At 43.6% G+C, this 23,856-nt stretch overlaps 1 protein-coding gene across 1 annotated transcript in view; it reads left to right on the forward strand.

Annotated features, from left to right (window-relative positions):
* The window catches only part of TACR2 (tachykinin receptor 2), a 30,270-nt gene extending 6,926 nt beyond the window's left edge, over positions 1 to 23,344 (forward strand). The window contains exons 2-5 of the mRNA XM_030204850.1: positions 6,465 to 6,659; positions 12,798 to 12,954; positions 16,836 to 17,032; positions 22,921 to 23,344. Coding sequence (XP_030060710.1) covers positions 6,465 to 6,659; positions 12,798 to 12,954; positions 16,836 to 17,032; positions 22,921 to 23,122 — 751 coding nt within the window. The 3' untranslated portion in view covers positions 23,123 to 23,344. The remainder of the gene's footprint in view (positions 1 to 6,464; positions 6,660 to 12,797; positions 12,955 to 16,835; positions 17,033 to 22,920) is intronic.
* The last annotated feature ends 512 nt before the right edge of the window (positions 23,345 to 23,856 follow it).

Here is a 23,856-nt window from a genome sequence, read left to right on the forward strand (position 1 = left end):
TTAAAATGTATCCATTTTCTTGAAAATGTGTAAACCATCTCAGCCATTGAGGTCTGAAGGTACCCATTTACTTCACATGCCTTATATTAGGCAGAGCAAACCTGTGACTGAGAGTAGTGAAGAGTGTAATTCTGTTTAGGAAGAAACTGAGGGCATCCTATTTTGTCAGGCTCTTTGAGCATGCGAGAGCTAGGCTGGGAAATATTCAGCAGATGGAGTTGACTTATCGGGTAGTGAGCTGGTGATTGAATGGGTTGGTAGGTGAGAATTTGAGCAATGCGTGGGTGAGATGATGATGCAGGGAGGAGGGTTTTAGATTTGTTAGGAACTGGGCAACATTCTGGGGAAGGGGGAGCCTATTCCGAAAGGATGGGCTCCACCTTAACCATGGTGGGACCAGACTGCTGACATCGGCATTTAAAAAGGAGATAGAGCAGCTTTTAAAATAGAAACCGGGGGGGGGGGGGGGGGGGGGAAGGCCGACAGTCGCTCAAAAGCGCATGGTTCGGGATAAGGTATCTTTCAAAGATATCACCAAAACAGGGAAGATAGGGTATCCTGATAGTGAGGTTGCAAAAGAGACCGTAGTACATCAGGTGTCCTTAAATAAAAATAAAAATCAGACAAAAGATTGCAAATTAATACTGTCAAGTACTAAGCATGATGTAAATAGGAACAACAAACATAGTTTGAAATGTCTGTATGCGAATGCCAGGAGCCTAAGAAATAAGATGGGAGAGTTAGAATATATTGCACTAAATGAAAAATTAGATATAATAGGCATCTCTGAGACCTGGTGGAAGGAGGCTAACCAGTGGGACACTGTCATACTGGGATACAAATTATATCATAGTGATAGGGTGGACTGAATTGGTGGAGGGGTAGCATTGTATATTAACGAGAGCCTTGAATCAAATAGATTGAAAATTCTGCAGGAAACAAAACACTTCTTGGAATCACTGTGGATTGAAATTCCATGTGTAAAGGGGAAAATGATAGTGATAGGAGTGTACTACTGTCCGTCTGGCCAGGATGAACAGACGGATGCAGAAATGTTAAAGGAAATTAGGGACGCAAACAAACTGGGCAACACAATAATAATGGGTGATTTAAATTACCCCGATATTGACACGGTAAATGTAACATCGGGGCACACTAGGGAGGTAAAATTCCTCGATGAAATCAAGGACAGCTTTATGGAGCAGCTGGTACAGGAGCCGACGAGAGAAGGAAAAATTCTAGACCTAGTCCTTAGTGGAGCGCATGATCTGGTACGGGACATAATGGTGCTGGGGCCGCTTGACAACAGTGATCATAATATGATTGGATTTGATATTAGCTTTGAAGTAAGTATACATAGGAAATCAAATACGATAGCGTTTAACTTTAAAAAAGGAGACTATGATAAAATGAGAAGAATGGTGAAAAAAAACTTAGAGGAGCAGTTGCGAGGGTCAATAAATGCGGCTTATAGAATAACGCTTTTTTTGACGCCATATATAGAATGTAGCCCTATGAGCCTAACTTTAGGCACGTTTTATAGAATTGCTCATTTCTCACTTAGGGCAAGTTTCTAAGCAAGCTACAAACATACTTTTGAAAATTGTGCATAACCGTAGGTAAAAAGTACAACTCTTGCACTGTGATGTATAGTTCTCATGAAGCATTATCTATATTTTTGAGACAACTTTTACTTTACTTGGCTGTAGGTCAAAGATTTGTTTCTTCATAAGGGAGGAACTTGTTAGAACTCATTCATCTTCTACCCTTGACTACGGAAAATAACAGTACCGTAATTCCTGCGGGCTTTTGTTTGGAATAATTTGGTTACAGAGTTAAACAGCAGTGAGCTAATGATCTTAGAATCTCTACCTAGCCATATTTAGTCTTCATTTACTTAACCTGGAGGGAACTTGTCTTTCCAGTTTAATATTTTTATAGGTTTATAGTTCTGCCCAAGATCAATTGTCCAACTTTGACACAATGCTTTGCTTTAGCGGAACAGTTAAACACAGTCCAAAAATGTCCCAGACAGCATTAAATACTTGTGATCAGAGTGCTAGAAAACAGTGCTATGTACCTTGAATAAGGCAGAGTTGCCAAAAGATTTACCCCTGGGCCCCTCATTCTATAACTTGAGGCGAATGTTAGGAATACCATTATAACATTTATGCATGTCAGAAGCACCAATAATTAGGAGTTATAAACTAGATTTTATATATCATGCCTAAAAAATCAGCGCCAAAATGAAATTCATCTAAGCATATTCTATAAAGTACGTCTTAATTTAGGCATTCTGTATAGAATAAGCCTAAACTTCCATGTGGTATATGCTGAGCACCAGTCCAAGCAACTAAATTGCCGTACAATAAGTGGTTTGCACATGAGCCCTTTCCACCTACAAAATAGGTGGCAGTAGGGACTTGTGCGCTAATGGCCATGCGATAATAGGAAAATTATCTCATGGCCATTAATTTAAAAAAATAGAAAAATCAACCATTTTACCCATGTGCTAAAAATGACCTTAGCGTGCAGGAATGACCCGCATAAGCACACGATAAGGCCACATTTTACCACTGTTTGACAAAAGGGCCTCTTGATCTGGTAGCTTCAGGAGCTAAGTGGACAAATCTTGGCACAGAACAAACAAAACAGTGGAGGTGACCAAACAAAAAGTCTCACACCAAAAGGTGCCACCAATTCCTTTATTACATATTCATTAGACTCAACACAAATCATGTTTCGGCCTGAAAAGCCTGCATCAGGAGTCTGAAAATGTGCAGAAAAAGGAATGTATATGCTCTCTGTGTCCTGTACCTTACAGAAACCAATCTTCAAACTTTAAATTGTCTCAAGAAAACCATGGAAAGAGAGACCACAGAGTCCCTTACTGGTAAGCGCCATCCGTGATGTCGGTAAGCTATAGGACTGCGATCCTATGTGAAATGAGTCGCCACAGAGGTCATTAGGAATAAAATAATTTTTGCACTCCGCTTTGTATAAATCTTTACTAGAGTGAGTTGAGCACCTTACAGTGCATTCATTGCTTATGGCAGGAATAAAAGTGGAAGAGAATTTGGATGCAACTGTGGTTCATTCCTTCATTGCTTTTTTCACTACTGATGAGGTTTATCTTCATATCATTCTACACGTATAAGTTGTGACCCCTGAGGAAGGCAAACTGCCGAAACACGGGCCGTGTTGGATCTGAATCGTGTACGTGACTTTTAGTGGAGAATAAACTTTTATAAACTTTATTGAAGATATTGGACTTCTGGCACTTTCTTGGAACTCTCTTCCACTTTTTGGTTGCCACCCTTATGGCAGGAATATTCACAAAAATCCTCTGGGGGTTGCAACCTGGCTGATTTTGATAGTAAGCAAAATATGCAAATTAATGTGATTCATAGACCAGATGCATGGAAATAAGGCTGATAAGCATCATTCCAATAACCAGACTGGATTATGATCCTCAAGAATTGAAAGTAAATACCTTTAGGTTATAGCAGATTATTTCTATAACTAGATGGTATTAGATTTAGGTGGAAAGTGCTGCTTTTACTAAGACTCACCTTGTATTTTCAATAATTGCTATGCTATCTTTTCCTGACGTCGCCTCCTGCACCTTCCTCAGGTACAAGTTATGCTTGCCAGCATTGTTGTATTCTATGACTGTGTACGCCTAGCCATTCAGATTTTCAAGATTACCCCAACAAATATGTATGAGACAGATTTGAATGTACTGGAGATCCATTGTATGCAAATGTGTTTCATGCATATTCGCTGTAATAATCCTGAAAACCTGACTGGCTACGTATGCTTCCTGCAGAGGGTTGAGAAGGGAGAACAGAACAATAATTAAGGGTTGCCAACTGGCCAGATTACAGCTGATATAGAGGGGCATTTTCGAAAGGGACGTCCAAGTTGCGATTTGGACGTCCTTGCAAAATGGCAAAATCCAGGGGCGGGGAAACCCATATTTTTGAAACAAGATGGATGTCCATCTTTCATTTTGAAAATACTGTCAGGGACGTCCAAATCCTTAAATTTGGATGTCTCTAGATATGGTAATCCCTAGACATGGACGTTTCTGACTTTCGTCGATTTTCGAAACCAAAGATGTCCATGTCAAAAATGGCCAAATGCAAGCCATTTGGTCATGGGAGGAGCCAGCATTTCTAGTGCACTGGTCCCCTGACATGCCAGGACAACAACCGGGCACCCTAGGGGGATCTGCAGTGGACTTCATAAATTGCTCCCAGGAACACAGCTCCCTTACCTTGTGTGCTGAGCCCCCCAAAAACCCACAACTGTACACCACTACCATAGCCCTTACGGGTGAAGGGGGCACCTATATATGGGTACAGTGGGTTTATGGTGGGTTTTGGAGAGCTCACTGTTTCCTCCACAAATGTAACAGGTGGGGGGGGGGGGGTATGGGCCTGGGTCCGCCTGTCTGAAGTGCACTGCAGTACCCACTAAAACTGCTCCAGGGGCCTGCATGCGCTGTCAGGGACCTGAGTATGACATCTGAGGCTGGCACAACATATTTTGAAAGATGTTTTTTGAGGGTGGGAGGAGGTTAGTGATCACTGTGGGAGTAATGGGAGATCATCCCCAATTCTCTTCGGTGATCTTCTGGTCATTTCGGGCACCTTTTTGTGCCTTAGTCATAAGAAAAACAGGTCTGGGTGAAAACGTCCAAGTGTTCGTCAGGGACGTCCTTGGTTTTTTTTATTATGGGCATGCCCAAGTCCCGCCTTCGCTATGCCTCCGACATGCCCCCTTGAACTTTGGCCGTCCTTGCAATGGAGAGCATTTGGAGACGTCCTAAATCGGGTTTTGATTATACCGATTTGGACGTCCCTGGGAGAAGGACATCCATCTTCCGATTTATGTCGAAAGATGGATGTCCTCTTTTAAAATGAGCCCCATAGTTAACCCCCTTTCATTACCTAGGGCCATGTTTACTAAAGTTTAGCACGTGATAATAAACATTAGTGTGTGCTAAGTGCCGCACAGTCCATTTTATTACTATGGACCATACGGCAATTAGTGCATGCAGGGATTTTCAGGTCAGGTCTTCAGGATGTCATTATCCACAATGAATATGCATGAGATAAAGTTGCATGCTCTGTCTCATTGGTATGCAAATCTATCTCATGCATATTCATTGTGGATATCCTGAAAACCTGACCTGCTTGAGGCTCTTAAGGACTGGAATTGCCTACCCCTGTATTAGTTAGTATAAGTTAAGCTTTAGTAAACATGGTCCTTATTTTGGCACTTATGACATATTTGGAGTTTTGTGCCTGTCAGGAATGAGGCTGAATTTCTATCCTGGACTGGGTTGTGTTCTCTTTATGTCTGGCACTGTGGATCTGCAAAGGGTTAGCATCTACATAAAGCACTTGTGTTTCTTCAGAACCTGGAATCTGCACTACCCAAGAACTAGTCTCTAAGAGGTCTGCTACAATGTACTTGCATTTGTTTTTCTGTAGCTATTTCTGTCTTTCCTCGGAAAAGAATGGTACGTTGGCTTGTTTGGGTAAGCCTCGAGTGTTTAACTGATATCCCATTGGCTGTACTGTAAATAACTAGATTAACTTGCTGTACTACATCTGTGTTTAATAGCAGTCATTATTTCCTACCACAGATGTCTACTACATAGGTTTCGATATTTTCCTTTTGGGGTTGTCAACTGGTTCCAGCTCTGCCAGAACAAGTTAAACCAGTCCCAGGGTTGCCCTATTACATGCAGGAACTTGTAATTCTGATTTCACAGTTGCATTCTATAAGAAAGGCAAGCATATAAGTCCCAGCATGCAGTGAACTAAACCCAGGAACGGAACAACCCTATTGGGTGAACCTGGAGCCAGTTGGCAGTCCTTAATTATTGTTCCACGGAACAGTGCTTCTCAATCCCCCTGCTGGAGGCACACCTCACCAGTCAGATTTTTCAGGATTATTACAATGAGTATGCATGAGACACATTTGCATACACTGGATCTCCAGTACATGCAAATCTGTCTCATGCATATTTGATGTGGTAACCCTGAAAACCCAAATGGCTAGGCATGCCTCCAAGAAAGGACTCAGAAGCACAGGAATAGAACACAACAATGCTAGCAAGCACAGCGTTAAGAATCAGCTTATATCTGAGCAGGTGTTCTCAACCCAGGTCTTGGGACACACCAAGCCAGTCCGGGTTTCAAAAAAACCACAATGAATATGCATGAAATAAATCTGCATGCATTGCTTCTATTGTTTGCGCATCTATCTCACGCGATAGTCATTACAGGTATCCTGAAAACGTGAGTGGTTGGGTGTGTCCTGAAGACTGGGGTTGAGAACCCCTGCTTTAGATCATCAGATATATTAGCCCTGAGGTCTCTTCCCCAAACCTTCTTAACTATGAAACTATGGAATGAAAATGAAGGGCATTTTGCATGTCTTTTCTACAGGTACATGGCTATAATCCACCCCTTCAAGTTGAGGCTTTCTGCTGTGAATACCAAAATAATCATAGGCATTATATGGCTGGTGGCATTTGGACTTGCCTTCCCTCAATACTTTTATGCTGATATCATAGACGGTAAGGGAAGGAAAATTTGTCTGGTTGACTGGCCAGAAGAAAATGGAGCAAAACATCAACTAGTGTAAGTATGTCCTCAGCTTGAAATGCTGTGTCTGCCACCATTTTGTTGAGGAAAATGAATATGTTGACTTTTCAAACTGGAACCAAAAGCAAGTATAGTGCTTACAGCACTGCCCTGTGCCAATTCTATGCCTCTAAGCAAACTAGGCATACTTTTAATAGAAACATAGAAATGCAGAAATATGATGGCAGATATGGGCCCATCGAGTCTGCCCATCCTCAGTAAGCACTAACTCTTCCTTTCCTAATGGATCCCGAGTGCCTGTCCCATGCTTTCTTAAATTCTGACACAGTTCTCGTCTTCACAACCTCCACTGTTCTAAAATTTTGGAAGTTGTTGTCAAAGCCCCTGAAAAGCTCCACTCCAGCCCATCCAAATCTATACATGTTGAGGTTCATAAGCCTATCCCTATATGTTTTCTGACAGAGACCAGTTACCAATTTTGTAGCCGACCTCTGGACCAACTCCATCCTGTTTATATATTTTTTTTAGGTGCGGTTTCCAGAATTGCACACAGTACTCTAAATGGGGCCTCACCAGAGACTTATAAAAGTGTACTATCACCTCTTTTTACCTGTTGGTCATCCCTCTCCTTCTGCACCCAAGCATCCTTCTAGCTTTGACCGTTGCTTTTTCTACCTGTTTGGAGACCTTAAGGTCATCAGACACAATCACCCCCATGTCCCGCTCTTCTTTCATACACAGAAGCACTTCACCCCCTATGCTGTACCATTCCTCTGGATTCTTGTAACCCAAGTGCATTCAAACTGGACAACCTCAATCCCTTAATTCTAACACACTGGAGCCTTCCTTATAGACAGTGGGCATGACAGTGGGAGGCCTCGTGATCCGTGATTTTTCAAAATATGATTCACATCCCAATGTAGATCGTGAATTCTAAATAATATTGGGAGAAAATGAAAAAGTCTTTAATAAAACCCCTAAAATATTGTAATTTCCCCCCTATTTTACTGGTTTAACACCCGGATTAGAGATGGGATTATGATTGCTATCATATCCTGTGTGCCAAAATGCACTACTATGGGGTGCACTCAGGCATCCTGTGATAGTTCTGACATCTGTGCATGCTTCCCCAGCAGTGGGGGCGTGTTTGGGAATGCAGAGTAGGCGTGCCCAGTGCAAACTGGTTAGTGCAGCTACACTGCCACACGCCAACCAATTAGTGTATGGTTAGCATGTGAGTCCTTTCTGCCTACTAAATATGGTGTACAGCACTGTGTATGCCTTGTAGCGCTATAGAAATGAAAAGTAGTAGTAGTACTAAATAGGTGTCTATAAGGACTCACATGCTAATGGCCAAGTGCTAATTGGGAAATTAGCACGTGGCCATTAATAGGAAAAATGGAAATACAGCCCATTTTACAGCTGCGCTAAAAGTGGCCTCAGCGTGCGGGGAAACCCATGTGTTAATCATAGTGCTGGCCACCTTTTAGCACAGCTTAGCAAAAGGGCTCTATAGATTGCAATTATTTTACGGAGCTCTAATGAAAGCTTATACAAAGAAGCATGCAGCAAAGGGTTAATTGAGGTACACAGTATTCAAAGGAGGCTATCTGGTTGTAAGTGGCTCCTACGCACATAACTTCCACTGTTCTTGAGAAACCTGAATATTCAGTGGCACATTATCTGGATAGAGATTGTAAGCTCTTTGAGCAGGGACTGTCTTTCTTCTATGTTTGTGCAGCGCTGCGTATGCCTTGTAGCGCTATAGAAATGCTAAATAGTAGTAATAGAGGCACTGAATATCCTGGCAGACTGCCAGGGAACTTTACGGGTACTTCCAGAGTGGTTCGTGGTGGGGTTAGGGTGGAGTTGGGATTTACCCAGGTACCACTGATATTCAACAGCTGTGCCTGGACAGCTACCTGGTTAGCTTAGAACAGCAAAAAGGCGATCCTAAGTTACACACCTACTTCAGCAGCAGCAAAAAAAAAAAAAAAACAACAACACAAAAGAGCTTTCAAGAATGGTTTGTGTACTTTTGGAAACACCTACTTTACCCGTGTAGGTGGTACTTTTTAACTGCAATGTCTGCTATTTTATAGACACATGTACACCTATGCTGTCTTTATAAAACAGCCCTGAAATAGGCGCCTACTTGCCCTTACTAGCTAAGGGGCCCTTTACTACTGCCGGCCCAATATGGGGGGGCCGGCGGTAGTTCCACCCCCAGCGCGCGCATTTCTGGCAGTAGTGGAAATATTTCAAAAATATTTCCACAGGGGGTTACCCGGTGGTAATCAGGCAGTGCCCTGCGCTGCCCAGTTACCGCCGGCTTAGCGCAGGAGCCCTTACCGTCATCTCAATGGGTGGCTATAAGGGCTCCTCCTGAAATGGTCGCATGGCAAGTGTGAATGTACTGCATGGCCATTACTTTTATAGGCCTTTTTACCTGCTACGGTAAAAGGGGCCCTGGCTCGTGTCAAAAACTACCACCGCTGCTAGCACAGGGCCCCTTTTGCCGCAGCTTAGTAAAAGGGACTCTAGGTGATCTGTTTTAAAATTACCCTCCAAAACCTTACTATAAAGAGGTAATTTTCTAAAGCATTTCCATGTGTAAAGCCACACATGAAAAAGGGCTTTTCTAAAACTGTGACTGCATATGCATGAAAAATATATGTGGTGGAACATGTGTATCTACTTTAATGTCCTCTGTGAGTAGGCACTCCTGGGAGTGTAGTCTGGATAAGAGGGAGGACTGGTGACACATGCACATATTTTATACAATATTTGTATACATAGTAGCTGAGAGGGGGGGCAGGGGGGACAAAGTTCCCGGGCCTGGGCCTCCAATGGGGGCCCGGCGCCGCAGTCCCACCCACCCTCCGTCGTCGACCGTCTGCCCCCTGCATTGAAATCGCAGTCTCACCTCCGTGAAAGCAGTGCTGCAGGCAGCAGAACGCCTCCCTTTGACCCTCCTTCACTCCCTGTGTCCCGCCCTCATCAGATGTAACTTCTGCGAGGGCGGGACACAAGGAGGGAAGGAGGGCCGAAGGGAGGCGTTCTGCTGCCTGCAGCGCTGCTTTCACAGAGGTGAGACTGCGATTTCAATGCAGGGGGCCCGGCCTGGTGGCGGACGGAGGGGGGGAGCTGCGGCGACCTCGCGGGGCGGTGGAGGGGGAGCAGTGACCTCAGGGGGGGTGAAGGGGAGCAGTGGCTGCGGCGATCTTGGGGGGGGGGAGCGGTGGCGACCTTGGAGGGGTGGAGGGGGGAGCGGCGAAGGCGACCTTGGGGGCCGGGCGGCGAGGATGGCAGGGGTGGGGCCCCAGGGGCGGCCTTGACCCGGGCCCGGCCCAGTTTCTTAGCGGTCCTGTTTCTATACATGCTTAATCCGGGATTCTATATATGGCATATTCGATAACAATGCCTGTAACTTAATTGGTTAACTAGCTGATCAGTGCTGTTAATTGGTTGTTAACAAGCAATTATCAGCACTAATTGGCATTAAGATTCATGTGAAGAACTCGCTAAGCATAGTCTGTAACGTGGTGTGCATAAATTCTAAGTCACAGTTGAAAAATAGATGTGGTTATGGGAGTGGAATAGGTGTCTCTAAAATCTATGCACATTGTTACAGATCACACCCACTCTGCGCCTGATTTACACATTGGGATTTACACCAGGTTTTAGTTTGCATAGTTTATCGTGACTAAATTTAGTTGCGCGGAGCAGCAATTTGTTGTATTCTATAATGTATGCCTAAATTAAAGCATACTTTTTAGAATACGCTTTGATTTCTGTGTGGAAATTGAAGCGCGATATATAGAATCTAGCCCTTAGAATACACACACAAATTTCCAGCTGTTTTGGAGCAGATGTAAATTTGGTAAGGGACATTTGTATGGTATTAGGGTTAGTTCTGGGGGAGCCTATTCTATAAAAGGACATAGGCACCTAGGCACCTATGTTAGCTTTGTAAAAAACTTCTACAAGAGGAACCTCTTTAGACTTCTCACATAGGCATGCTGTTATAAATCAAGCCCCAAATGTGTGACCTTGTATGCACGCTTATGCGAACTGTCTGTTTTTAACATGGACTGATTTTTCTCAGTTTAAAAACGTACAAAAAAGAAGAAAAAAATCACTAAGGAGGAGTTCCTTAACTGAGCACCTTCATTTAGGCACCACAAGGCTGCACAGTAGGACCTATTCTATAATGGTAATAAAGTGTCTACATACCATTCTAGAACTCCAGCGTAACCTGTTGTCATCACACCTAACATCTAGGTGCCCACACTTAGGCCATCCTTAAAGCTGATGTAAGTGTGAGCACCTAAGTGTGGCAGTATTTACCGTAACTTACAGTATTCAGTAAGTTACATGTGTAAGTGAGAGCCCCACTTGTGTCCCGCCCATGCCGCTCCCCTGTGTGTGCCCCCCTTGCAAATATATGCTGTATAAGTTAAGCACATATTTGCAGAAAAGCTCTTAGGCAGAAGATTGCATTTATACATATATGTGCAATCTACATGCACAAGGATGGCCCAAAGCAAGATGCCACCTGAGGCAGGGCTGAGATGCCGCCCCCCCCCCCCCCGGGGCAAGTTCTGGCATCTCCCCCCTTCCTTCCTTCCTTCCTTCCTTCCTTCACCTTGTTCCACCTTTTTACATTTTTTGAAAGCCAGCGGTGGCAGCGATTCCCATACGCTGCCCTGCCACCGGTACTTGCCTCTTCTCTACTGCAGCCGCCTCTGAGGAGCCAGGAAGTTACATCAGAGAGGCAGCTGCAGTAAAGGGATGAGGCGGGTGCTGGCGTAAGGGTAGCATATGGGAATCGCTGCTGCCGCTGTCTTTTAAAAAGACATTTAAAAAAGGTAAAATCAGGGAACGGGATAGAGGAAGGAAGGGGGAGATGCCATTCCTGAAAGAGTGCTGCCTGAGGCCCCCACCTCAGATGGCTTAATGGTTGGGCTGCCCCTGTACATGCATATATGGAATTGTTCATGATGCATGCATAAATGTGATTGTTTATAGATTTGCCCTTCACATACGTAGCTTTTTGTGTGAGTCAGTTAGCTGACTGTTTAGATGATAGAGTGCAGGCGATCTTTTGTAGAGTGGAGCTAAAGCACCAGTGGAAGCAGGCACTTTAGAGTGCTGAAATGCCAATATGGCTTTGATGCTGGTATCATGATATTGGTGGGCGCCAAGGGATCTCAGTGTGACAGCGGCCGCTTAAGAACATTTTGAGCTAAGTGCCTTTTATGTGATTTTTGATCGCTTACATGCTGTTTTGAATATAGTTTTTGATAATTTTTGAAGTCAATCATATTAATAAATTAATGAAATACGTTTTTTGCAAGTCATATGTTTTGGTGGAGGGGGAGAGTAAATGTTTGAGGAATATAGACCTTAAGATTGGAGGGCTTGGAATGGGATGTCCCATAAGAGGCCCCATAACCTAGTATTGATCTAAGTGTATTTGGATAGTACTCTGATACTCTCCTTTCTCCACAAACATTAATGTTTTGAGTAATTTTGTTTGCCAGTGTACCATTTCCCTTCTTTATGTGTTTTGAACACTGATGATGCAGTGTCTCCTCCAGTATTCTTTAGAAATAAAATACGGACCACGGTTGCTGGAATATACACTTCCTGTGCACTCCGCTCCATGGATAAATCCTTCTTATCTGTTCCCTTCTCCACTACTGCCAACTCCAGACTTCGCGCCTTCTGTCTCGCTGCACCCTACGCCTGGAATAAACTTCCTGAGTCCCTAAGTCTTGCCCCATCCTTGGCCACCTTTAAATCTAGACTGAAAGCCCACCTCTTTAACATTGCTTTTGACTCATAACCACTTGTAACCTCCTCTCCTCCTTCCTGTACACATTAATTGATTTGATTTGCTTACATTATTTCTTGTCTATTAGATTGTAAGCTCTTTGAGCAGGGACTGTCTTTCTTCTATGTTTGTGCAGCACTGCGTATGCCTTGTAGCGCTGTAGAAATGCTAAATAGTAGTAGTAGTAGTAGTAATATGCAAATCACAAGACTGTGTAAGGCATGCCAGTAGCTGAGTTTCACAGTGCTTGGAAGTTTTAGTTGTCATTGTTGATGGCTTGATCGGAAACAGATGCTTGGAATATCAGTGATATATGTGTTGCTTTTCTCTTACAGATACCACATCACAGTAATTGTTCTGATTTACTTGTTGCCTCTGTTGCTGATGTTTGTGACGTACACCATTATAGGAATCACGCTGTGGGGAAACAGGGTTCCTGGAGAGGAAAGTAACATAAGCAACTACCACCATCAAATAAAAGTAAAAAAAAAGGTGAGAGGCCATGAGATGCTCATTTTAACTTTGATGCTAGTGAGGACAACCGAAAGCTGAATGAGGACTTGAAATCTAACCATGGAATCTTAGGTTTCTTTGCTAGCGAGGATACATGGAGCAAAAGTGGTAATAGAGAGAAGGCGGGAAAACACAGGACAGCCAGTCAAAGCTCAGTAGTAGGAAATTAATGGCGATCCTGCTGAAGGAAAGGACACAAGAATGATCTTGAATTCAGCAAGTTTACAGGATCCTAGGTACTATGAAGCTTATGTCGTCTGAACAATTTCATTGATTGGATGACCCAACAGGGGTATGCGCTGAAAACGGCACACTCAGTGCAAAGACTTTTATATTGTCCCAGATAGGAGGCTCAGAAATAAACTGAGTGATCCAAATTCCTCCCTCCCCTGATATTCAGCCCACAGCAGTCAGAAGTTTTAAAGCCGCTGACAGCCACGGGCTCCATTAGATCCGGATATTCAATGCCCGGCCTAATCTGGGTATCAGCATTGAATATCCGGATCATGTGTGACCACTGCTAGTTATCTGGGTGTCGGCTGATATTCAGACCAGTGCTTGGATAACCCTGATTCTGTAAAGGTTGCCAGATATTATGCTCGCAAATTAAGGCGCATTCCTGATTTGCAGGTGAAATGTAATTGAATAACAAGCCAATTAATGCAATGAGACCCTAAGCTAAACTAGCACAACTTGTGGAAAAATAATATGTCTTATTGGTAGCCCATGTTGATAACTCCCCCCGCCAACTTTTCTAATCAATAAGGTCTGGTTACTGTTTCTTTCTGCTCTCTTAACTCTCTTTCCAGGTCTCCTGATCATTTTGTTATTTTTCTTTCTCCTCCTGCCTTATTCACTTCTTCCACTACATCCGTCTCTGACACTGATCTTTTTCTACTGCCACTACTACTACTACTACTTATCATTTCTGTAGTGCTACTAGACATACACAGCACTGTGCACAAACACATAAGAGACAGTCCTTGCTTGACAGAGCTTAAAATCTATACAAGACAAACAGAACAAATGTTTCATTTATTTTTACTATCCAGTCTCCAATTTCCCTGCCATTCAGCATCTCCTCTGTGTCCATCTCTCCTCCTACCATGCTGCATCTCTTTCTCTTAAATTTAGGCTCCTAAAATTATGCCCTATATTCAGCCAAACTTAGGGGATTTTTTACCAAATGGTGGTAAAAATTGGCCTTAGTGTGCCCTTTCGTGGGTCACTTCCATGTGCAAAGGCCATTTTTTACCGATGGGGTAAAATGGCTGATTTTTGGATTTTTAAAATAATAGCCACTCACTAATATTCCTATTAGCACGTGAGCCCCTACACACCCTCCTATTTTGTAGGCAGTAGGGATCCATGCCCTAAACCTGCGCTAATGTAGCTGTGCTAACCAATTAGTGCTAACCATTCTTTGTCTCCAGACACACTCCCTGCGCCAAAAAATAAATTTTATTTTTTAGCATGTGGGCAGCGGGTGCACATAGCAAAATTACTGGGGGATGCTTTAGTGCGCCCCATGGTACACCATTTTTTGCTGTAGGAAATGTTGGACATCCCTTTTCTGCCTTTGCAAAATCTGGATTTGGACATTTCAAGCGCATTGACATCCATTTGGGCATTTTGAGATGTCCATATGTTTTGAAAATAAGCTCCTCTAAAAATGCCCATAATGCTTACTGCAGATTTGTAAAAGGGCCCCTTAGCATTCTAAGGGGTAGATATTTAAAAGGGTTAACCAGGTAAGAGAGACCCTTGCCCAGTTAAATCTCACAGCTGGCCCATGGCTGATATTCAGTGGCACTTAACCAGGTAGTGCTGCTGAAAATTGCTCTAACTGGCCATTCCCTAATTAGCTAAGGGGTCCTTTTGCTAAGCTGAGGTAAAAGGGGACCTTCTCTAGCGTCAGAGTGCGTTTTTGTCACACACTGAGGCCCCCTTTTACTGAGGTGTGTAAAAGGCTGTCTCTTTTTTTTTTTTTTTTAAAGAAATTAACCATTTACCGCATGGCCATTTTTTTTGGGGGGGGGGGGAGCACTTACTGCCATCCACTGAAGTGGCAGTAAGGGCTCCGGTGCTAACCCAGCGGTAATCGGGCAGCACAGGTGCTACAAAAAATAGAAAATATTTTTGTAGTGCCGGAAATGGTGGGCACTGGGGTGGGAACTGGTTCTGGGCTCCTGCCGTGCACCAACCCTTTAGTAAGAGTGCCCCTAAGTTAGGGGTGGTCCAGGGGTAGAACTTGGGCAGAGCCACAATGCAGTTGGTTAGTGGTCTGAATATCAGGCAAGTTGGACCCAGTCAGCTATGCAGGTGCGGCCCTGAATATTGGCATTACTCACATTTCTTCCAGGTGCCACCCCAGACCCGGATATCAATGCCAGTGCCCAGACATGACCCAGCATTGAATATCCAGGTCTATTTTAGCTGGCTGCAATCAGGCGATGGCTGAATATTGACTGGTTAGTGAAATTGTGAGTATAAATTTAGGCACTCAACCCTAGTTAATTTTCAAAGAGGACAACATAAGCATAATTCTCACAGAAGGTCTTTTACTAAAGGTTAGCTCGAGTTCTCTGCAGCAGGTCTCATTTTATTCCTTTGGGCCCTGCTGAAGATAACTTGAGGTAATCTTTAGTAAAAGACCCCCCACAGTTAGAAGCAAAAGTCCTTTGAATATCAGGCCAAAACAAGATCATGGTTTTCCAGGTTGGTTACTATCTGGTAGTATTTTAAAATGCTGATTAAGAAGTGTAAATGGATTTCTCTCTGTATATGTAAAATAATACTGCTTTTGCATTGTAGAAAGGCAAGTCCTCAACTGTAGGCAATCTGTACTTTCTGAGGTGAAGCAGAAGAAAAGGCAAATGACGTAGACCTTCAAGTACCTCGGCATAGGTAGCAGAATGGGGTGGGCCACTGGGGTCTTGGTTTTATCAATATTTTGCCCAACATAGGATCAGCAACTATAGAGCTTTGTGATGGGGCCAGAAATTGGTTTGTTTGGCTCTTCCAATAAAAAAACAAAAGATTCAGTGACCCTGCCCCAAAGATATAAATAATGCACATAAAGCAAGCATTTTCGATGGAAAGAAAAGTCTAGAACAAGATGTCATACTGAGGCTGATAGAAGATAGACTAGGACTAATATAAATAAATATTTCTTTATAGACAGGCTGGAGGATATATGGCAGGGGCGTAGCCAGACACCCAATTTTGGGTGGGCCTGGGTGGGCCCAAGATAGGTGGGAAAAGAACTCCGCCCTGTCCCACAAGTGATTTGGTCTCTCCTCTCGCCTGCATGTCATATGGTTTCTCAAACATCCTCCTCCCCCGCATACCTTTTAAATAACAGAATTTCACAGGCAGCAAGCAGCAACTAATACATACTGCTCATGTTGGCCCCACAGGCTTCCCTCTGATGCAACTTCCTGTTTCTGCATAGGCGGGAATACACCAGAAGGAAGGCTGTGGAGCTGGTGTGAACAGTATGCATCAGTCGCTGCTCGCTGCAGGCGAAGATCTGCTATTTACAAGGTATGCAAGAGGGACAGTTGTTGGGAGTTCTTGGCTGGTGGGACTTGGGCATCCCTGCCAGCCACATCATACGTGTGCTGCTATTGGATGGGCCTGGGCCCACCCTTGGCTACGCCACTGATATATGGAAGAGTCTCCCAATGGGAGTACCGGAGGCAAAAAGAGACAGGCAGCTATGAGAAGTGAATAAGAATCCATATAAAGTTTGTAGTACTGCAACAAAAGGAGAAAATTGGACAGAACAGCTGGAGCTTCCTGTCTTGCTCTGCCTTCCTATTTTGTATTTAGGAAATACATTTTCTTTTCTTTTGCAGATTGTGAAAACGATGATCATGGTTGTGGTAGTCTTTGCCATCTCTTGGTTACCTTTCCACCTGTATTTCATCTTGGGACAGTTTAGAGAAGACATTTATAAGCAAAAATATATCCAGCAAGTGTATCTTGCAATCTTTCTGCTTGCCATGAGCTCTGCAATGTTTAATCCAATTATTTACTGTTGCCTCAATGATACGTAAGTAGCCCATGGAAGAAAAATGAACAAATGTAATGTGTTTTTGAATAACAATCTGATGCTGATATGTTGGTATTGTAATGCATAAACAGTACATTAAGTAGTACAAAAATTTGAAAATATTAATTTCACACCAGTTTGAAAGCATGAGTAAACTACTGCAAGTGTGAACTTCTCTCCTTTTGGTCATGTCTTAAGAGAAATATTCAAGGCACTTGGAATAATGATTCCAGAAACTCATCTATTAGTAAAGATAATATGAAGTGGTTGAAATGGTAATTTGTTTAATTTTTCTCTGCTTCCCACAATGCCTGGTTTCTGCCTCTAAATTATCACTTTTATTTGGCTTTCGTATTGCAAAATTATATTTCTATTTATTTTAAAACTGTTCCCCTAATTATTTATATAGTCCCATCCCAGATAGCATTCATGAACCACTCTCAGGAATCCTTGCACACGTGTGGGCTGGAGAGAAATTTCCTACAAGACTATCCCTTAGCTGTGCAGTGTGGTCTGCAAGCATCACCTTAACAGAGGCATCTGTTTTCCCTCCCTCCCTTGGCCTCAGCCATATGCCAATACCTGGCATTCATGTACTCTTCTTTGGAAGCAACAGGGAAGGGGAAATGGGATGTGATATACTGCTTTTCTATGGTTTTTGCAACTACAATCAAAATGGTTTATCTGGGGCAAAAGAGGGTTAAGTGACTTGCCCAGAGTCACAAGGAGCTACAACGGGAATCAAACTCAGTTCCCCAGGATCAAAGTCTGCTGCACTAACCACTAGGCTAGGCTACTCCTCCACTCCACACCAAACAGGCCCCATGGCTTCCAATTTAACAGAAGCTTTGCATTACTCGTTATGCCCCCCCCCCCCCAAAAAAAAAATCATTTTCAAACAGCACCTTGTCCACTGCCAATGGTCCAGCATGAGAGCCTGGAGGGGCGACCGAGTCAGAACATCCCAAATGGACAACCATCCCACATGCACTTTCAAACAGGATACAGCCTGTTTGAAAAAATGTGAGATAGACGTTCATGCGCTGGAAACGTCCATCATGAACTTTCTTTTACAAACTGAAATGTCAAAATTTTGTATGGGGGGAAAACAAGGGACATGGACTTCTTTATAGCAGCATTTGTAGAAAATGGCCACACAGATGCCCATGCAGAGCAGAGGGTCAGCCTACTGGTTAGTGCAGTTGGCTGTAAACCAAGAGACCCAGGTTCAAATACCACTTTAACTCATTTTTTGGAATTGTGAGCCTTCCAGGAATAAAATTATTCCTGGAGGGCTCACAATTTACTGTGCCTGAATATACACCACTTCAATAGCCTTCAAGCTTGCAGGTGTCTTATATATTTAGGTGCAGTAGGTAATTTTGTGTTTCTGGAGGGCTCACATTAAAAAAAAAAAAAAAGGAGTTAAAATTAGATTTGAACCTGTGTCTCTTGGTTTACAGTCTACTGTACTACACTAAGCCAGGGGCGTATCTGAACTGCGGCGGTAGGGGGGGCCAGGGCCAGAGAGGGGGGGCACATTATAGCCCCCCCCCCCCGCCGCCATTGCCAATCCCCCTCCCCCCAGCCGCTGCCATTGCTAACCCTCCCCCTCCGTTGCTCGCCTACCTTCGCTGGCGGGGGACCCCAACCCCCGCCAGCCGAGGTCCGCGTCCTCCTGCCGCTGCCGGCTGCCTTTGGTCCTTTCATTTTTTCACTGAAGCTGGCGCCGACGAAAAAGTTTCTTTTGAATCTGACGTCGCTGCACGTTGCACGTTGTACGTGCAGGACGTCAGACTCAGAAACAATTTCTGAGTCTGACGTCCTGCACGTACAACGTGCAGCGACGTCAGACTCAAAAGAAACTTTCGTCGGCGCCAGCTTCAATGGAAGAATTAAAGGACCAAAGGCAGCCGGCAGCGGCAGGAGGACGCGGACCTCGGCTGGCGGGGGTTGGGGTCCCCCGCCAGCGAAGGTAGGCGAGTAACGGAGGGGGAGGGTTGGCAGCGGTAGGGGGGTCCAGGGCGAAATCTGCGGGGGCCCAGGCCCCTGAGGCCCCACGCAGATACGCCCCTGCACTAAGCTACTCTGCAGACCTGCTTCCTGCTCCCGTAAGAATGCCCATAATACCTGAACTTCTGAAGCATGTCATAGAACCTGATATCACCTTCCAGTTTCACTTTCAGAGGAGAGGGAAGGGGACAGTAACCACTGGAGGATTAAGGAGGTGTTATGTCTTTGTCCCTCCAGTGGACAGCTGCTGAATCGAAGCACTTTTCAGTAACCTGGATGTTCCTGAAATAGGTTTGAATAAGGCTAGTCTTCTTTATAGACAAGGACGTTTCTTCCCCTTCTGTAATAGCTGTTGGATATCCAGATTTCAGACCTTCCTTTGTCCCACCCAAAATATGCCCAGAACATGCCCCCTTGCTGTTTGGATGTACTGCAGTGTTGGATGTTCCTTTTCTGCCTTTGCAAAATCTGGATTTGGACGTTTCAAGCACATTGACATCCATTTGGGCATTTTGAGACGTCCATATGTTTCGAAAGTAAGCCCCATAGTCTCCTCTAAAATGCTGTAACACAAGGGCCGATGCAAAAAGACTCATGGTAGAGCCATCTCAGCATGCCAGTTTTACTACACAATTAATGAAAATCCTGCTGGTATGCAATAAGCAATTGGCTCAGGTATTGACAGGAAGGGTGACTTTTTTTTTAAATGTTGCCAGCAGTTTTGCATCAGCCCCATCTCCCTCCTCCCTGGCTCAACTCAACCTTTCTCCCCCCTACCAAAAATTCCTTTATACGGCAGACTGACCCCACCTGGTAGATCCCAGGATGCATCATGTGGGGCTGAGTGCCATCATTTTTCAAGATGGTGGTTCTGGAGACAGGAAAGAGTGGGTATTGCTCCTGCCTCTTTTAAGGTAAACCTCAGAGGGTCTGGGGAAGGGGCCAGTGGTGGTGGTGGTGGGGAATAGATACCAGGAAAAGAGGGTTTTTTAAAAAAATAGTTGGGGTTAGAGCAGGGGTGAGGTGGGGGTGCACTAGACACCAGGGTAAATTTATATATTTACAGTCAGGGTTGGGTGGGGGAGGAAGTGTGGGATGTGCACTAGACATCTGGGAATGTTTTTTTTTAATATTGGGGAGAGAGAGGATGATTGGGTCAGGTTGGATGGAGGGAGAGCCAGTGCAAGAGCTGTTGGGGCACGGGGGTCAGATAGATCTATGGAAGCCTAATCACTAGCTGTAGTACTGCAAGACTACTACCAGAGCTCAGGAAAGCCATTTTCTAGATGGATCCACTAGGGGCAGAAGTGAGTGGGGGTCACTCCTCCCTTGCCTTTTCCACTGGACCACCAGGGATGATAAGGCAGGCTCTGGGGGAGGGGGGACCACAAGCGGGTGGATTCCAGAGGAGGGGATCCAATGTCAGCAGGGGGGAGGGTCAGGAGGGAGACTGATGTTGGCAAGGGGGAATTGGGAGAGGGGTTTGGCTCAAAATTGAGGGGGAGGTTCAGACTAAGTTGAGGGTGGGCAGGAGGAACAGGAGCGCATCTTTGGCTGCTACCCAGAAGCTATGAGGATGCCAGTTGATATTCAGTGCCAGCACCCACATAGCTAAGTGTCCAAAGTTAGGATTGCCGTTTATGTGGTCTTATTTGGTTGCTTAGCTATGTGGGCACTGGCACTGAATATTCTTGGCACCCCTATGTTTCTGGCTCCTCCCTGGTTCTGCCTTTGGAACACCTCTCTCCTGACCACTTTAAAATGGCTGGTTAGTGCTGATATTGGCATTGCCTGGTTATGTGCTGCTGAATATTGGTGATCAGCCTGCAGAGTGTGATTTAAGTGGGCAGAAAGTCAGCTAGTAGAGGTCAGGTAGCAATACTGCAAGTTACATGCTAAGTGCCATGTTTAGGCGTGCCCACTTATGCCTGCCATGGGCATGGTGATGCTAATTTATGCTAATATTCTATAATGGAATGTTGGTGCCCTGATGCCTTTATAGAATTTCAGTGCGCAGCTTGTAGGCACCCAAATTGTGGTGCACAGTTATAGGTACCACAATGAGAATTTTTCCTCACCACTACAAAACACCTCAGCTGCATGAAAGTCAAAATCATGGTGATGGAAGCACAGAATGTTATAGCTCTTACTACTGCAAATAAAGGCTCCCATACTGCCCTTGTTTTAGAGGTATCTCACTTAGGATTGTGAAGTTAGTTCAGTTTTCAAAATCATAGTGTTTATTGCCTTTTTCTACTAGGAAATCAAGTTCTCTAGGCAAACCTCCAGCCTTGTATCTCTCCCCAATTAATATTCAGGCCCCTTGTCCACCCCCTCTGTCATAACCACCCCAACCACAAAAGAGAGGGTCAAGCAACATACAAAATAATACAGAAACAAAAAAAGGAAAACTGGGCTTCCAGGACCGGGATAATCAATGTCCTCCTTTATTGAGTGATGACCTGACATGGGCCGTGTTTCGGCGCACAAGCGCCTGCTTCAGGGGTCAAACATAAAATAATAATCAAATGTAAATTAAAAGTGCATATATAAATCACCATATAGTTATAAATTAGTACTTTAACATGAATAAAACATGAAAATAAAATATTCACATAAAATCGTAAATACACATATATGTAAAAAATTTAAATGTGTGGTAATATTTGAAAGATACGAAATAAACAGCGGGATACAATGTCTGACAAAAATGACAGGGTACATGGATGTCCAGTTATGAACAGTTAAAAAAAATGACAAAACGTATAACAAAATATTTGAACTATTCATAACTGGACATCCATGTACCCTGTTGTTTTATGCCAGACATTGTATCCCGCTTTTTTGGCTAAACATACATCTCTAAGAAAGTCACGAACAGGAATTTCTGGTAAGAATTTCCAGTAAGGCATTTATGATAGACAAATGTTTATGAGCGTATTGGCAGATTTAACAATAACAATTTGAAAAGCACGGCTTAATTATTATGCAACTGTCATCAGAAAGCTGGTCCCACCCCTCGCTTCCCCACCTTCCCCCCTTCCTTTTCCCCCATTCCCCCCTTTTTTCCTATATGAGTATGTATTAAAGAGCATATAGGGTAGCAGTTTGTAGCGTTTTAATACAAAGATTATGTGATTTTGGGGTGCCATTTCATTAATATATACTCATGAATGACAACCGGTTCGGGCAAAGACTATAATACATACAGAAATACACATACTGTTTATTTCGTATCTTTCAAATATTACCACACATTTAAATTTTGTACATATATGTGTATTTATGATTTTATGTGAATATTTTATTTTCATGTTTTATTCATGTTAAAGTACTAATTTATAACTATATGGTGATTTATATATGCACTTTTAATTTACATTTGATTATTATTCTATGTTAGATCCCTGAAGCAGGCGCTTGTGCGCCGAAACATAACCACCCCAACACCATCCCTCCCAGAATAATCTGGGACAGTGGGCTGCTTGAAAACTGCCTACCCTCCATGCTGGCAGAAGTATCTTCTGTTGTTTGGTCAAGTTTATGTGGTTATTGAGACCTATTGTTTAACTTTGGCGTCCCTCCTCCCCTTCCTGACATGAAACTGCTGCACTAAGCGGTTGCCTAGTCCTGCCTAATGGTTGGGCTGGCCCTACTTTCTGCTGAAGTTGCCAACAAGGATGCCTGTTTCTTTTAGCGCTCATTGTGATAGTGGTTTTGGCAATGCAGACAACAATCCACAGCAAATTGGTCTGAAATTTCCAACTCATTTCACATGAGTTATTGAATGGACAGAAGACAGAAATAATTTTACTGACCTGGTCCCTTGTGGTGCGAGTGCTCCTGCCAGATAATTCTTATGTTCTTGTTTTCAGGTTTCGTTCTGGCTTCAAAGTAGCTTTTCAATGGTGTCCTTGCATTAATGTAACTGAAGAAGACAAACTCAAACTTTCTCACCCAACGATGACTTTGCCGAAGGTCCACAGAAATCCAAGGAACAACTCAATCTCCAGTGAGGGAAAACATATCAGCTGCACAGAGAAGATATCATTGACATTTACATCTTCTTTACCCTAATTTACCTATTCACTCAAACTGGGGGGGATTAGTGTTATATGCTCTGTGTGATACTCACAATGAATATGCATGAGATAGATTTGCATTGATTGATTTCCAATTCATGAAATATTTGCTGTGATATGAATATCGTGAAACCCCAACTGGCTGTTTGGGTTGCCTGGACAGATTTGAAAAGCATGCCATAAAAACAGATAATAGCTATGCAACATCTTTCTTATACAGAGGAGACATGTTTGTAATATACTGACTAGTGTTATAATTGGATATTTAGTCACCCAAGGCAAGTTTACCAATCAGAACCTCTATGCTAGGTGTTCTCAACCTAGTCCTGGGGACAAACTCAGCAAGTTGGGTTTTCATGATACCACATGAATATGCATGAGATAGATTTGTATACAAGAGAGATAACACATACAAATTTAGTATGCATATTCATTGTGGGTATACTGAAACCCAGACTGGCTGGGTGTGTCTGAGGGTTGGAGAAATATTGCTCAGTGCCAATGGTTCTGCAATAAAATGTGCTGCATTCCACACCCCCTTCCAGGATGTGGCATTTCCAAAGCCATTTACTTGAGCAAATTGGCCTATCTAAACGTTGTCCTCCTTTACCTGGCTAACAATATGTGTGGGCTTCCATAGCACATGTATTTCTCCATGGGTTATAAAATGGAATGTCCTTAGGTTGGAAGAGTAAACTCACATGTCTGCATGAGGGGCAACATTCATCT

Source organism: Microcaecilia unicolor, chromosome 5, assembly GCF_901765095.1.
Source record: "Microcaecilia unicolor chromosome 5, aMicUni1.1, whole genome shotgun sequence".
In the NCBI taxonomy this organism is placed as follows: domain Eukaryota; kingdom Metazoa; phylum Chordata; class Amphibia; order Gymnophiona; family Siphonopidae; genus Microcaecilia; species Microcaecilia unicolor.